The 16,113-nt window shown below is 27.5% G+C and overlaps 1 protein-coding gene across 1 annotated transcript in view; it reads left to right on the top strand.

Annotated features, from left to right (window-relative positions):
- fliI (FLII actin remodeling protein) overlaps positions 1-11,062 on the top strand; it is a 32,012-nt gene extending 20,950 nt beyond the window's left edge. Inside the window, exons 23-32 of the mRNA XM_043041764.3 lie at positions 1,815-1,898; positions 2,005-2,101; positions 2,839-3,019; positions 3,642-3,702; positions 5,516-5,662; positions 7,887-7,924; positions 8,025-8,151; positions 8,978-9,067; positions 9,181-9,387; positions 10,586-11,062. Of these exons, the coding sequence (XP_042897698.2) occupies positions 1,815-1,898; positions 2,005-2,101; positions 2,839-3,019; positions 3,642-3,702; positions 5,516-5,662; positions 7,887-7,924; positions 8,025-8,151; positions 8,978-9,067; positions 9,181-9,387; positions 10,586-10,720 (1,167 nt within the window). The 3' untranslated portion in view covers positions 10,721-11,062. The remainder of the gene's footprint in view (positions 1-1,814; positions 1,899-2,004; positions 2,102-2,838; positions 3,020-3,641; positions 3,703-5,515; positions 5,663-7,886; positions 7,925-8,024; positions 8,152-8,977; positions 9,068-9,180; positions 9,388-10,585) is intronic.
- Positions 11,063-16,113: the final 5,051 nt, after the last annotated feature.

Here is a 16,113-nt window from a genome sequence, read left to right on the forward strand (position 1 = left end):
TACATTTTATTATCAACATTTAATAAAACTAAATAGATATCAAATTGTTCTATATTATAAAGCAGACTGGATAGCTATGTATTTTATGTATGATATACAGGGATCTGTCCAGGTCAAATTTACTGCCGTTGAGCGGTAGCTTCACAAATTCAATTTTAGGAAAAACGGTAGTTTCACAAATTCAATTTAAAGAAAAACGGTAGTTTCACAAAATACTTTTGACATATTTTTGAAAAATATTTAAATATTTTCTTATTTTACCATATATTTGTGTTGATTTTTTAATAAAATTTTTAAATTTCACAAATTATGTCTAAATTTTCACAAAATAGGTATCTCTAAAAAAGACCTAGACAGACCCCTGATATATATATATATAATACTACAATACAAACGCAAGGAACTATGTATCCATCGAAAGAAGTTCAGTCGCTTTTTCACACTACTTCATAGCAGCCTTATGTCTGAGATTGTTTTGTACTTGGTTTTATTTTTTGAAAATTTGTTTTAATTTCATTTAAGCTTCATGCAATGCCTGTCAAAAGATATTTTGATATGCTTTATTATCTACATATTTTTATTAAATCTTAATAGAAAACTGACCTTTTTGATACTATCTTTGCTATTGATGTATTAAATAATAATTTAGCTGGGTGCCAGGCGAAGCAAGGCAAAAATCACCATCATTAATGTCTTATCTGGTTTTTATTTCATTCTGATTGATATTTATTTTTATTATTTTAAATTCACTCAATCATTGTATTATGTAGCCCATCTTAGTATTTTAATAAATAAATAAATTTTTTTAAAAACTAAACATATTTTTATAAAATTCTTTAAAGGTTTTCACTGACAGGTTTGAGATAGTTAACTACAGTACAGAACCCGTTATCCGGAAATCAGAAAACCGGAAAACCAAAAAACCGGAACGAAATTCGAGGAATTTTCCTGCCATTTTTTAAAAAAAAAATTTTTTTTTCCTCATAAGATTTTTTTTTTTTTTTTTTTTTTGAAAGATTTTTACCCTACCCTCATTTTGGAAATAATCATTATTAACCATTCATATTATTCAATCATTTGGAATAATATTACTTCATCGTTTTTTTTCTTCTTTTTAAGATTATTTCCAAAATTTTTTTTTTAGTTGGGTTTAACAATAAAAAAGAAACGACTTTTTGTAGCAATTCAGAAAACCGGAAAAATCAGTTATCCGGAATAGTGATGGTCCCGCTGGTTCCGGATAATCGGTTCCCTACTGTATATTTATTTGTAACTATGCTTCTTCTTTATGCTTAGAAACTTGGTGATCATTTTGGTGCTTGGATTTTTTTTTTGTTTGTTTGATACTCAGCTAATGGTTAAATACCCTTAGCTGTTATTCTGAAAATCTCAATTAGTGATTCCTTTAAATACAATATTCATTTGTGAATCAGTGTTGCTTGAATAAAGAGTTTTTTAAAACAATATTTTTTTATATTATCTTTTAAAAGCAGTATTTAAATGTAATAATTATTCACTCAGACACTATTGAAGAGTAATAATTTTTCAATCAAACAGTATTTTTATGTAGTACAAATTAATTCCTGTTAAAATGATTTAAAAGTTTGTTTGTTGTTGATTATAATTTGTAATTTTACTTTATATTTTAGTCTTTTAAGAAAAGTGAACAATTTGACTTTACAGTCAACAGTTTTGATCATAAAACAAATGTTCTCTTAAAAATAGTGTCTGACAATTTATATTTTTATTACACATGTAAGTAAAGTTTAGTAGCTCTCTAAATTCCTTGATTTAAAAACTGTGCTTATTTTTAGAAATGGATGAGTAAGCAGGAGACAAAAGCTGACCTTTCGGCCCTCTTTATGAACAGGCAACCTCCTATGAGTAAAGAAGAAGCTGTGAGTATACTTCATATTTTTAAAATTTCTCCAAGTAATTCATAAATAGCTTTTCTTCCTTATATTATAACATAAAAATGTTTTATTCTTTTATGCTCCTTCTTAGAAAACTCTAATGGAAGAGTGGAATGAAGATTTAGAGGCCATGGAATCTTTTGTTCTAGAAGGAAAGAAATTTGTTAGATTGCCAGAAGAAGAAATCGGTATGTTACAATGAAGTTTGCAATTCTGTTAACATAAAATATCCTCAGTATTAGACAGATCAGGAGTTAGAATCTCCTTGCCATCGGGCTAACCATGGGAGGTTTTCGTGGTTTTTCTAATGCAAATGTAGATTAATTCGATCAACAAGTCCTCTATGAAGGTTAGTTTGTCTCAATATTTGATCCGGGAGTTCCCATTGTCTTCTGGGTTGCATAGAAATTACCAGGCTACGGAGTTGAACATTGGTAGTCGTATTAGTAGTATTGGCTTATAAGATTGATAATTCTCAAAATATAATTTAGAAAATAAGATTTTAAATAAAAATATTTTTAACTTTTTAATAACATTGATTGTTTATGTTTTAAAAGATAGTGGTAAATATTTTTTCAAATCAATCTATATTTCGTGTACAAATTGAAATCCCTTGCAGATCTTTTTAAAGGGAATTTCTTTAGCTTTTCAAATATGAACTGTTATGAATTGATACAATTGAACAAAAACTCAATTAGTAAATTATGAGCTAGAAACAATGCTTATAGAGCCTCAAGTCCTGATAAAAGAAAAAAAACACTCTTTATGTTTATTTAATGCTAGTATAAGTCAGATAAAGTTTAACGAAATCTCAAAGCAATTAAGATTCCGATAATATGTGCCTATTTTTTGTTTCCTTATACTCAGTTTTATTTATTTATTTAAATTGTTCTATGTTTATCTCAGATTTATTTCTTTATCCTAGGTCATTTTCACAGTGAAGATTGTTATGTATTTTTGTGTCGGTATTGGGTTCCACTTGAAGTACCTGAAACAGAAGAAGGAACGGAAGAGGAAGAAGTTCAAGAAGATGGATTTCAATGTGTTGTATATTTTTGGCAGGGAAGAGATGCTGGAAATATGGGATGGCTTACATTTACTTTTAGGTAATTAAATTTCATTTTTAATTGATTATTTTTGAATAACTTAATATCAATACAATACAGTTCAATGTGTTTAGTTGAAACTTAGTTAAGTTGAAAATTCTGTAATATTTTTACTTAGACCTTGAAGTCTGTGGACAATTTGGATCATGGAGTAAATCTTATTTTTTATGTTTGAGAGAATATATGTAATTTAGATATCTGGGCCCTTCTATTTCTAACTATCCGAATTTGTCTTTATTAGTTTATTATTTTACAGTTTTATAAATTATTTGTGCACAATTTAAATTATCAAAGTCGAAAGTCACATATTCTGATAAACATTTCGATTATATCTCAATGAAATAAAAGCATTCAAAGAAGTTAATCAGTTGTTGTGGAAGTTTGAATCATCTTGAATTGGTTCTTTTGAATTTATTCAACGTTCTTTCAAAACAAATGATTGTAGTTTATCATGTAAATTTTTCTACTCAACCATCTATTATCTTATTGAGGATTTCTCTGTTTCCTTAGATTGGATAAAACTTTTGCATTTTTTCTATTAAAACTTAAAAAATTTTTACTAATTGCAGTATCATGTTATCTTTTCTGTACATACAATTAATGCCATGGATTGCCTTTTTAGCTTGCAGAAAAAATTTGAATCTCTGTTTGGTGATAAACTTGAAGTTGTGCGAACCTATCAAGTAAGTTGATCTTAAAAAAACTTTTTTTTTTATTATTTTATGTTTGTAAAATATTTTGTTCTTGAATTAAAGCAAAATATTTTAAGAAAATAGTGAAGTTTTTTATTTTTATTTTAATTATTGATTATTTTTGATTTCTTAACACCATAATTGTCGCTCACAGCAAAATGACGGAGTGAAGTTTCACTCATTATTTCTTGTGCCCATGATATTTCTGGACAGAAGTGTTCAAAAGTAATGCAAATAAGTCCTTATTGTCATATAATCTAGATTTTAGTAAAATGCACGCAGTGGCTTACTTATATTCTAATTAGGTGACTCAAAAATCCTAAAATTATTATTTTTTAAATTTTTTTTATAATTTTCTTATTATTTAATATTAATTTTCTAATATTAATTTTGCAACTTTTTATAATCCTCCAATATTTTTTATAAGTTTTTTTTCTCATTTTAATTATTTTAAAAAACTGAACTCAGAGAAGTTTTCTTTCTAAAATTTCCTCTAAAATTTAAATTTTTGATTAAATTGTGCAGTGATGTTTTTACTTGAAGAGTATTTATTTTTTAATATGTGTTCTTGCATGTTTCAATCATTTGAATCACATAAAAAACTGGGTTCAAATCTCAGTGATGTTTGTTTCCTAAATTTCGATGAAAATCATACTTTTTGTTAAAATTGCGTAGTTATGCTTAGATTTTTTTTTTTAAAAAAAAAAGCCCATTAGATACATTAAACCTTTACTAAGAAAATTCCTGTGTATTCTTTTACGGATCATTCTTTTATGTCTCAAAAGTGTTTCACGTGTGTATGTTTTTGTTAACTTAAAGACAGTAACTTTTACTTAAACAAAAAACAATTAAGTATTACTAAATAATCTATGCAGTGCTAAAAAGCATTACTACAGTTGCGTTAAATCAAGTTTTACTCAATATTAGTTTAGGGTTCTATTGGTTGTTTTTATATGAATCGAATAACTTTATTGATGTTATTTAATCTGGAAATAATGCTAATCTCAATTTTGTTACAGTTGTTGGTTTAATAAATGCGACAAAGATTAAATTCAATAAAATAAAGTTAAGTTTTGCCATATACTTTTCCTCATATTCATATTTATTAGTTTTTTCTATTTTAAGTAACATAACTTGTCAGGGACATTCAAAATGTTCTCTCAGAAATATTAATCTTAATGCTCACTTTACGGAGAGAAAAAAATTAATTTCTAATATTCTTAAAAAGAATAATTTCTAATTAAATTCTATTATTAATTTCTAACATAATTTAAGAAAAAATATTAATATCTTTAAAAACCACAAATCTTGATAAATTCCCATTATCTCTTCTAGTTTTTGTATCACTGTTGATAATTGTGAAGAAGTTCAAAATAATCTTAAACCTTTCTTGTTTTAAAATTTACTCAAAATATACCCCAATAGGGTTGGAACCTATTTAATTCATACAGTTTGTTGAAATAATGCTTATTATGAGTAGAAATGTAGCTCTTGATATCTGTCTATATATTGACTAGTTAATATCTGAAAATGCTGGTTTTGTTATCAACTGAATAGATTTAAACTGTTTGTATTTCAAGCTACTGCAATATTTTTTACTATTTTAAATTTTATGTGAAAGCCTGGTACTGTTTCATTTAGTTTTCGAATAGAACATGCTTGATTGAAACTTGTACTTGTTAAATTTTCTTTTGAATTCCTTATAACTTTCTCTTTCAAAGTCTAATTTTGTCTTTTTTATAATTTTTCTTAATAATAATATAGATAAATGTAATAAAGAGCATTTTCCCCCTTTAATTTGCAGCAACAAGAAAATTTGAAATTCCTTTCTCACTTTAAACAAAATTTCATCATTCATAATGGTAGGAGGAAAGATTCAAAGAAAAGCAATGCTGTTGAGATGTTTCATATTCGATCAAATGGAAGCCCAATTTGCACACGTTGCGTTCAAGTAATTATATTTTTATTTATTATTATTTAAATGAAACTGAAATTCTATATTAAATATTTTTAACAATTACTTTTTTTTTACCATTTTTAACTAAGTTGAAGAATGTAAATTAAATCCTATTCAGTATATAAATGGAATAAATTGGAAATAAAACATAAGGCTGTGGTCAGGTATATTGCCATGAGCTAATGAAAAAGCCACAATGGGAAAATGGAAATACTATATTCATATATAGTATAGAAAAAACTCAATGACCTTCTACCGTCCTGGTGTAAACCATAATAAATTAGGAGTCTTTGACTTTTTGCCACTTATTTGTACTCACACTAGAATTAATTTCAGTTTGAAGAAAGCTTGTCAGAAGTGTATATTACTTAATTTAAGTTTAGTGAATAAGTTAATTCAATAAATGATGTAATCATGAAGGCATAAATAATTCATTTACCCAATCAAAAGTTGTGTATGCCCAGGGGTGATCCAGGACTTCATGCGGCACCCTGCTTTACACCCAAAATTTGGTGGGGAAAAACCAACATAACAAGTGTAAGGAATTTTCCAACTAATTTTAGTAAGCAATTCTTAAATTTAGTGGTACAGTAGAGAACCAATTATCCGGGATGCTCGGGACCATCGCTATCCCGGATATCTGAATTTCCCGGTTTTCTGGATCGACCAAAAAGTGTCGTTAATCGATGTTTTATCGAACCCGAAGTACAAGGAAAAAGTGTAATGCATAAAGTAAGAGAAAAAAGAAAGGTACTCCTAACTTTAAAAAGAAAAAAAAATGGTAGAAATATAACATTTAAAAGAACAAAAAAATTTGCAAGTTTAGACAAGAAAATCAAGTTTAAAAAATACAAAATTCTCATATTTATTTTTTAAAAATAATTACAATTCCTAAATTAAATAATATAAACAAAACCAATGATTAAATAACGCAATATATTTCATACCTAATTATACGGGGGAAAAGATAAAATAAAAGGAAAACTTATTAATCTAAATAAAAACACTTGAAAATTATCGAACCGAAACGATAATTAAAAAAGGCACCAGCATAAATATTAAAACCCGAAACAAGGCAAGATCAACGGAATTCAAAAAAAAAAAAAAAACCTAATGATAAAATTTATGAATAAAAAGAATTAATTTATTGAGTGCGAAATTTATCGTGAAAAGAAAAAAAATCAAACGTAGTGGAATCAGAAAAACAAAACTGCAATCTGCTTCATAAAATAATCCTATGTTTAAAATAATAAACAATTCTCCTTTTATTTTATTTTTTTGTGGATAAAAACAAGATTTTTAATTACAGCAGATGTGATTCCACACCAAGAAAAACTTGTAATTGATACCGCACTTCCAAAGAATAAGAATTTATTCAAAAGAAAAAGATTTTATTTTTATTAGTCGATGTCAAATAAATATATTTTTCTCTTTTCTTTTTCTGTTCACTGATACGCATGCAATGCATTTTCCCCACCCCCCTCGTAAATCAGCATGCCACACCCTTGAGTTTGATTGACGGCCTAAAGGAAAAAATAAAACATTCCTCCCTTGCCTGCCTTCAAGGTCACGGAGGAAATGACGTTTCTCTGGGTAAACGGGGAAAAAAATCTTTCCCTTCCTTACATTTTCCTCTACTCAACTTCAAGGATGAGTCCAATTTCCGCTTTTTTCGTTCTAGTTTAAAATGGCGGGAAATTCGAGCAAAATTTTTCCCGGTTTTCTGGTTTCCCGGTTATCTGGATACCGGATAAATGGTTCTCTACTGTACTAATTAAAGGTGTCAAAAGAGTTGAATCTTTCCACTTTTTCTAGGGATATTTTCTTTGACCAAAATATGTTTAAAACAATTGTAATTCAAAGATTTATTAGAAAATAAAATATATTATTAATTTTTTTACAAAGAAAATTTTTGAAAAAACTTCTGCAATTTAACTTTTTTTGAAGAAGTTGAAATGTATAAAACTTTTATTTATAATATTCTGTATTTTTTTCTTTTTTTAATTAAGATAAACTGATGTTGTTTGTATTATACAGAATAATTAAGTTAACATAAATTAGTATTAAAAAAGATTTCTTTACTATACCCTTTTTTTTGCCGTTTTCTTTCGAAAGAGGTTTTGTACACCCTAGTGTAATGCATATGATAGAAATGGACCTTTTAAAATATTTCTTAGTTTCTTAAAATGTTTAATGTTTGTTTCTTGTTATTTTGCAGATTACACCTGATGCATCTATGCTAAATTCTGCATTTTGGTTAGTAGAGTTACTTTGTTTATTTAAATTCAATACTTAAAAGTGTAAATAATTTTATTCATTTCTCATAAGCTAAATAATTTATATATATTTTTTCTAGCTACATTTTGAAAGTTCCCTTTGACAAACAAAACAATTCTGGTATTGTTTATGTGTGGATTGGTTCTAAAAGTGATGGAGATGAAGCCAAATTAACAGAAGATTTGGCAAACAAATTATATAGTACAGTAAGTGTTTTAAGTTGTTAGTTTTTTGCATCTATTATATCTTGCTTAAAATTACAATTATTATTAGATCATGATCATAAAATATTTTTTTCTGTTAAATAAGTTAATATATAAAGGAAATTTAAAGAAATATTTTTTATCTAAATGCTAAATATTTCTTCTAACTTTTGAATTAGTTAAAACAACTGTAAAAGCTTCTCATTATTCTATGTTTGGTTATTCTGTAAATTCAGTAATTTATAGAGATTTTATGTTAATTGTCTGATTTACAGTATTAAATAAGTACTATTTCTTCATATTTTAATATTTAGATAATGATTTACTGTTGTATTTCTGGAAAAAAAATATTTATTGTAAATTACTAACAATAGCATATTTTAGCAAATAGACAACTAAATAGATTTCACGAAAAACTTTTTACCTAAATTCTAAAATGTGTGAAAAACTCTGTAAGTTGTTTTGTTTTAAATTTTAAAAACTTTACATTTTGCAACTTTACAATTTGCAATTTTGGGTGCAATGATTAATTGTATATTTAACTAAAAAAAATCTTATTTCATTCCTGTCAATCTTCTATAAAGCAATATTTAACCTTATGAAATAATTAATAAAATTATTATAAAAATTCTGTAGAAACTGATCACAGATAATTTAAAACTTATTCTATATTCATATTTATTGTGTATAATGTTGTTGGTGTATCCTTTTTATGAGAAATCAAATCAGATATTTCATATTGTACACAGATATAGAGTATTAGTGTTTCAAATATATTCTTATGTATATTTTATGTTTCTTTAAATAATACTTTTGAATAATTTTGTAGGAAACTCATAGTATTCAAGTCTTGAATGAAGGAGAAGAACCAGAAAATTTCTTTTGGGTTGCTATCGGGGGACGCAAACCATACGATAAGGTAAATAATATATTGTGTTTTATTACATTTTTAAAAATAACTCTTATTGCTTTTACTTTATTTTGACAGTTTAGTGCATAATTAAACCAATATTAATGTTTGTTTTTTAACAGGATGCTGAATTTATGAATCATACTCGCCTGTTTCGCTGCTCAAATGAAAAGGGCTATTTCTCCATTTCTGAAAAATGTGCTGATTTTTGTCAAGATGATCTTGCCGATGATGATATTATGATACTAGATAACGGAACAGCAGTTTTTATCTGGGTTGGTGCTAAGTGCAGTGAAGTTGAAATTAAACTTGCCTACAAAAGTGCACAGGTTAGAAATTATTTAAAATAATATTTCACCTCATAATTTCTTATTTTACATTTTGTTTCTCTGATTATTATTATCTAAAAAATATCTTAATGCATATCAATTTTGATTGAGGCCGATAAAAATTATATAAAGATTTTATATAAGTACCTGTCTGCATATGTCTGTAAGTAGGCTGTCTGCATATCTGTAAAAACTGGAATATTTGAAATTCCTTAAAAAAAGTTTTCTAAACTTAAGTTATTTCATGGATTGCTTTGCTTTGTTTCATTCAATTCTTAATTTCTGTGTTTTATTCTAACAACTGTTTTGAATATTTGTAGTATATATGAGTTTTTAATTATTTCTGTTTGAAAATAATTATTTGTTTTCATTTGCAGCTCATGTTACGACTTTGAGTTCAAACAAAGGGTTGTTTAAGTTATTAAACTATGTTTGAATTATTTATGCTTTCTGTCCTTTTTAGATTACAGTCATTTTTATTTTGCAGCAATTGAATTACAAACAGAAGTAAAAATTTAATTTCCTTTTACTTGTAAAACTAGACATAATTTCTTTTTGTATTATTAGTTAATCATCTTATTACCTAACAAATACCTGAGGAAAAAAAGTCTGAGCATTGCAATGTAAAAAGTATATCTAGAAATATGCTTTGAGTGTTATTGTTTAAAAATTTCTAGAATAATTTTGATTAAAAAAAAATACTGTTATTTTATTAAGGTAATAATACTTACTTTAAAAACAATAAGAATTTGCCATTATTGATCTGTCACAGATATTTAAAAGCTAATGTAATACTTACTGACAGATAAAACCAAAATTTTTAACGAAAAGCATCATTTCCACACTGCAATAAACTTTTGTTATACCATAACTTATATGCCATAAAGTGTTTTATTTTATTCATGTTTATATTCAAACCAACATTCAAATTTTGGTAATAAAAATATTAAACAAAATTTGTTATAGATTTTAAAGCGGAAATTTATAAGAGAATGGTGAAAATATTCCATTAATCTTATTATTAATTCTTAAAAATGTGTGCAATGATTATTAATTGTATGGAATATGTGAATTGACGTCATTGAAATGTTTTACACTATTCAAAATCTTTAGTTAACATTTTAATGCAATTTTGGTATTTTTAGTAAAAGTTTCTTGCTTTTTAATATCTGATTTACATTTCCCCCATTTATTATAGGTCTATGTGCAGAGTTTAAGAGCAAAACAACCTGATAAGCCTCGAAAACTAATGCTCACATTAAAAGGCAAAGAGTCCAAAAGGTTTACCAAATGCTTTCATGGCTGGGGAAAGCATAAGACAGTTGTAGAATAAAAATGTATAGATTATACAAGTGCATTTATTTTTAATTATATTTATAGAGTGCCAAACCGAGTGAGAAGATCTAAAACATATACAAATTTGTATTTTAAATACACGTATATTTTTTCATTCAAAACTTTAGCAATGATTATAGTTTTTTGGGAATAAATTTAAGTGATTTATCACAGTATTTGCTCTCTAAATTACCAAACTGTGCAATGTGATACTCATGTTTTACTTAATTGGTTGGTGCTTACCTCTCCATCCATTTTGAATGTGTGTTCGTGTCAATACATAGGCTCTAAAATGTTATGTATTATTTATTTGTATTCATAAAAAGTTTTTGTAAATAAATTTGTTGTATTTGTTATTTTATAAAACAACAAACAAAGCATTTAAAGCCGTGGGGACTCAGGAAATAGAGCCAGTGAATCCCAACAGAGGCTAGTCAGTACGAATTGTGCTCCTGGCTCACACCGACCCTATTGCTCTGTGCAATATTGTAAAATGTCCCTACTATATAATAAAATATCCTTAGTGGTAGGCATATAATGGCCTAGGGCCCCCTTGCCGTCAAGCTAACCTTGGTAGGTTTTTGTGGTTTTTTCTCTCCATGTAACATAAGTGCGTTTTAGTTCAATCAAAAAGTACTCCATGAGGGCAAATTTCTCCCATTACCTGATCCAGGAGTTTCCTTGTCTTCTGGATTGGGTTCAAAATTACAAGGCTAAAGGGTTGAACACTGGGTTGTCGTAAACTCAATATTGGGTCGGATGTGTGGCTTAACTACCACTACAAATAAATACCAATTCACTAGTATATAAGACATGCTGACTGGATTCTATCTTGAGGTACCTTTTGATAGATGAAGGTTGACATGGTCGATGAACAATTCCCAACAATGGTGACCTGCGGACGCGACATGAACTCACTAACATGATGGATGATCCACATTAAGCAGATGATTTGCTTTTAAAAAAAATATACTGCTCAAAGAAAACTAAAAAAAATGAAAAATCCGGTGAAGTGAATAAAGTCTCCTAGTTAATAAACAAAGATTAAGAAGAAAAAAATATAAAAAAAATTAAGAAGGAAAAAAAAAAGGAAATGCTATAAAAAAATGAAAGAAAAAAAATAATGAGCGAAATGCTTCGAAAATGAAGAAAAAATATAAAAATTGGTATAAATAAATAGCATGAATCAACTAGTGGTATTCGTTAATCGAATTCTATCACAGATAAAATTCTGGTGGGGGAGTAATGTGGCGTAACTACCACTACAAATATTAAATACCAATTCACTAGTATATAACACATGCTAACTAGATTCTGACTTGAGGTACCTTTAGATAGATGAAGGTTGACATTGTTAATAAATAAAGTCTCGACAAATGTTAAACGATTGTTATTTAAAAAAAAAAACATTTATTTTTCCTGGATAAAAAAAATTATGTAATAAAAATAATACATAGAAAGCATAATGTTGTCGGTGAGCTTTTTACTTTGGACATAGCTCAAAATGTGTGTTGAAGAAAATGGATTTGTCTCAAAATGCATACAGTTACAAATTTAAAAAAATGGATACAGTTTGAAATGTGCCTCTGCGATGTTAAACACAAATTTTTGCAACTTAACCAGTTTTCGCTTACTTTTTTTAAATACTATATAAACATACTCATTATGGAGCATAGACATGGACGTCAAGGTGGCGAAGTACATTTAGTACAACATTGCAACTTTTTAGATGATCTTCTTGTATTCACATCTCTAAATGATAAACTGGCATTAAAAATTTGAATTTCTGTGAATATTTTGTTATTATGCATTTAAAAGACCTGTGTTAACCATTTAAAAAGTACACAAATAGTTATCTTTGAGAAAAGAGAAAATTATAAAAAATGTACTAAGCAATTTGTGCAAATGAATGACTTTGCTTTTGTAATTATTTTGATTTATTAATCAATTATTAAAAAAATGATACTCATAAGAGTAGTTTGAAAAATGGTATCAAACATTATGTCCATTTTCTTAAATACACATTTCGTGTTGTATTAATTTTCATTAATATGCACTTCAAGCTATGTCTATTTTCTTAAACAGACTGAGCTATGACTAAAATCAAAACGTCGAAATAATTTTCATGGATCAGCTTCTAAATATCAAATGTAACTTATTTTTAAGTGATTTTCTTTTATGCTTTGAAAACATCTAAACCACATCGCCTGTTGTTAAAATTTCATTTTCTACAAGCCAATTAATTAATGGTACATGTTGTAATTTATGCAGTTTTATGTCCATTAAAAATATCAAGCCTAACCTTGTCCTCTAATATTTTTTTAACTACCTTTTACAAACTATTATTCAACAAAATATACTACTGTTTGTTATAACTGAAGAATCAATTGAACGGTTAAGAGTATTTTTCCTGTCTTATCAATAAATCTTAACTACTATTTCTATAACTTGGAACGTGTATATACTACTATAACCTACACATTATTAATTACTTAATGAAGTTCGGTAAAAAACAAAGATATAAGAAACTATAAAAGAATTATGAAAATAAATATATCTAAAACCGAGTATAAATATTTCGTAAAATCATTTAGAATCATTAAATGTTGAGCTGACTGGAAAGAATTATTTTTAAATAAGCATGCATTAGAACATTTCTGACAACAAACAAAAAATTTGTTTGTAAAACAGAAACGATTTTTGCTCTAATAAGATAGTTCTGTATTTTTGAATATAGTTATTTTCTTTTGAATTGGGAAATATTAAGGCAAATGTTTATAAATGCATTTTCTTTGCACAGTCAGTTCAATTATCTGAAAATAACTATATTTTTTAAAAAAAATTCTGACATTTTACTCAAATAAAATTTTGCAACAATAATATAAATACTAAATGACTAATGGATTTTTGCTTAGATAAAATTTAATAGAGAATTCAAAAATTGTTACCAGTTTAAAAATAAAAAAAATTTAACTCTAGGAACCCCTGATAAACTTAAAGTTCCATTCTACGGTACACATTTTTGGGAACTGCTGTTCTATACTATAAAATACAGCAAGTAATCTCCAAAGTTTAAACACTTGCGTATAGTTTGTCTATCTAAAGAACTCCCCTAGCCATTCGTCTGAAATAGTGGCGGTGACTATGGTTACGTGGTTTAACTATTTCAAGTAGAGGTGTTAAGTCATTATTTAAGACAATTTTTGACTCAAGTCGAAGAAGGAAAGGGAAAAAGAAGCCCCCCTCTTTGAAACTCGCTACTTCTTGTTTCCATGGCAACAGATGGCCTTAGACTTCATGGCAGGGTCGGATTGACAGTACTTTGTCGTAATTTGTTTTATTATTGGCATTATGAATAAAATATTTATTTAGAATTTTATTGAATGAATTAGTCTGAAGCTACGTAAGTGCTTCACTATTTAAATAACTATAGGGAACTGCATCTTCAACTTGATGCAGTTTGTGTATGCATACTTTTGATTATACATACTTTTGAGTGCACATGATTTTGAGGATGCATACTTTTGATAACAAACCTGGGTCTCATCTGCAAAAGACCAAAGGGCCCCTTACAAATCAGCTCTAAAAATAATACTTCAATTTCGTAATGATGAATAATGAAACAAAAGCATACTTACTATTTCGGCAATAATATTTATTTCTATTTCGCATTTGAATGGCCATTTCTATTTTACATTTTAATATTAAACAGAAAAAAGTTAAATATATTATAAAATTTATGCATCTTTATGAACTCTAACTTAAAAAAAATCTATAAGTTTAAACTCCGTGAAACAAATTACATCATTCACAGCGAATTTTGCTTAATTAATTGGGGTACGTGCAGATCGGATACCTCCCCTTATTCCCCAATGTATTTAAAAAAATATAAAGTTAACAGATTTTATAATCTTTAATCAAAGTTAGTTAAAATCCGTAAAAGTCAAAGCAATAAATTATTTTGTATTTCTTCCTATTTAAATCTTTCTTCACTTGTTCGTTTTGGTCAAGGTAATTAACACCTTTTCAAAGAGAAAGGGAAATAGAGTTCTTACCGTGTTTCTCGGAAATCAGGACCCCCTATGCCCTAAAAGAATTGCTTAACTGATCAGATCAAATTTCCAAAAAGTTTAGGTCAAACTTGAATGGTACAATGTTTTACAACTGTTTTAGAATTTTCTCACACATATCGACGTGTGGGCAGTTATTTTGAAGACAGTTTGTATAGTATACTTTGGGGTCTCAACATTCTTTTAATTCCACATTTTTCATCTTTTTTCCTGGACTTATTTATTGGCCATGATTATGACTCCTGAGCAGCTAAATATTGTACTTGAGTTGAAAACAGTTTTTAAGCTGTTTTCATTGAAAATGCTTTTAATGTTTTTATTTTTGTCTTTCTTAAATACTTATTTGGTTTTTTGACGAAATATCCCCCTCCCCACCATTTAAGCAATTAGAGACCCCTATAATGTGTAACTGTATATTTTATTACGGGTGTGAACCATTATGCAACATACAATTCTTGCCAGACTACATTTTACATAATATTTTTCACGTACGTACGTACGTAAGGGAGAGTTGGATAAAACGGGATAGTCGGACAAAACGGGATACGTCACCTAGGGACCAGACTATTGCAGCTATCGAGTGGACAACGACAGAAACGTGTTATTCGACCGTTATTATATCATTCTCGGTGCGTCCCGCCTCGAGATCACTATTTGATAGAAAGTTGTAAGTCTCAGAACTTTTTTACTCTATTTTTTTGCCATTTTTTACATTTACGTGCGTTGTTTTTTACATTGTACTGCCTACATATATGGGAATAAAATTCCGGTGAGTATTAAATTTAATTAACCATTTATTTACCAATATTTTTATGTGCAGTCTATCTAGTTTTCTTTTCACATTTAGGCAGCAGCCATGTTTGTTTCAAAAAGTGTCGGAGTCGGACAAAACGGGATACTTATTGTGAGTTGGATAAAACGGGATAGAGTTTTTATGTCCCGTTTTATCCACCTATTTATTTGTTGGATTATTACATTTTAAAATAGCCAAATATAAATGTAGGCCTATTAATGTAGGCCAACTTATTTATATTAGCTTTGAAAAATTTAGTCTCTTTATATAGTAATGCAAAATTTGTTTATTAACGTTCATTATTAAGCATTTTATTTTCGACTCTAGGATTTTGTATCTTTCTTTAGAACTAATTGTAATGTATTTCTCTGATGATGACTTGAGCTTTTTTTTTTATATATAAAGAACATTATTTATATATTTGCATTATTTATAATTTTATATTTATATATATGCAAAAAATTAAACATTGTAAACCCTATCCCGTTTTATCCAACCCAGGTATGCTAAGACGGGATATGTAAGAGT

This window comes from Parasteatoda tepidariorum, chromosome 6 (assembly GCF_982258835.1).
Source record: "Parasteatoda tepidariorum strain Cologne lab strain chromosome 6, Ptep-v5.0, whole genome shotgun sequence".
Classification (NCBI taxonomy): Eukaryota; Metazoa; Arthropoda; class Arachnida; order Araneae; family Theridiidae; genus Parasteatoda; species Parasteatoda tepidariorum.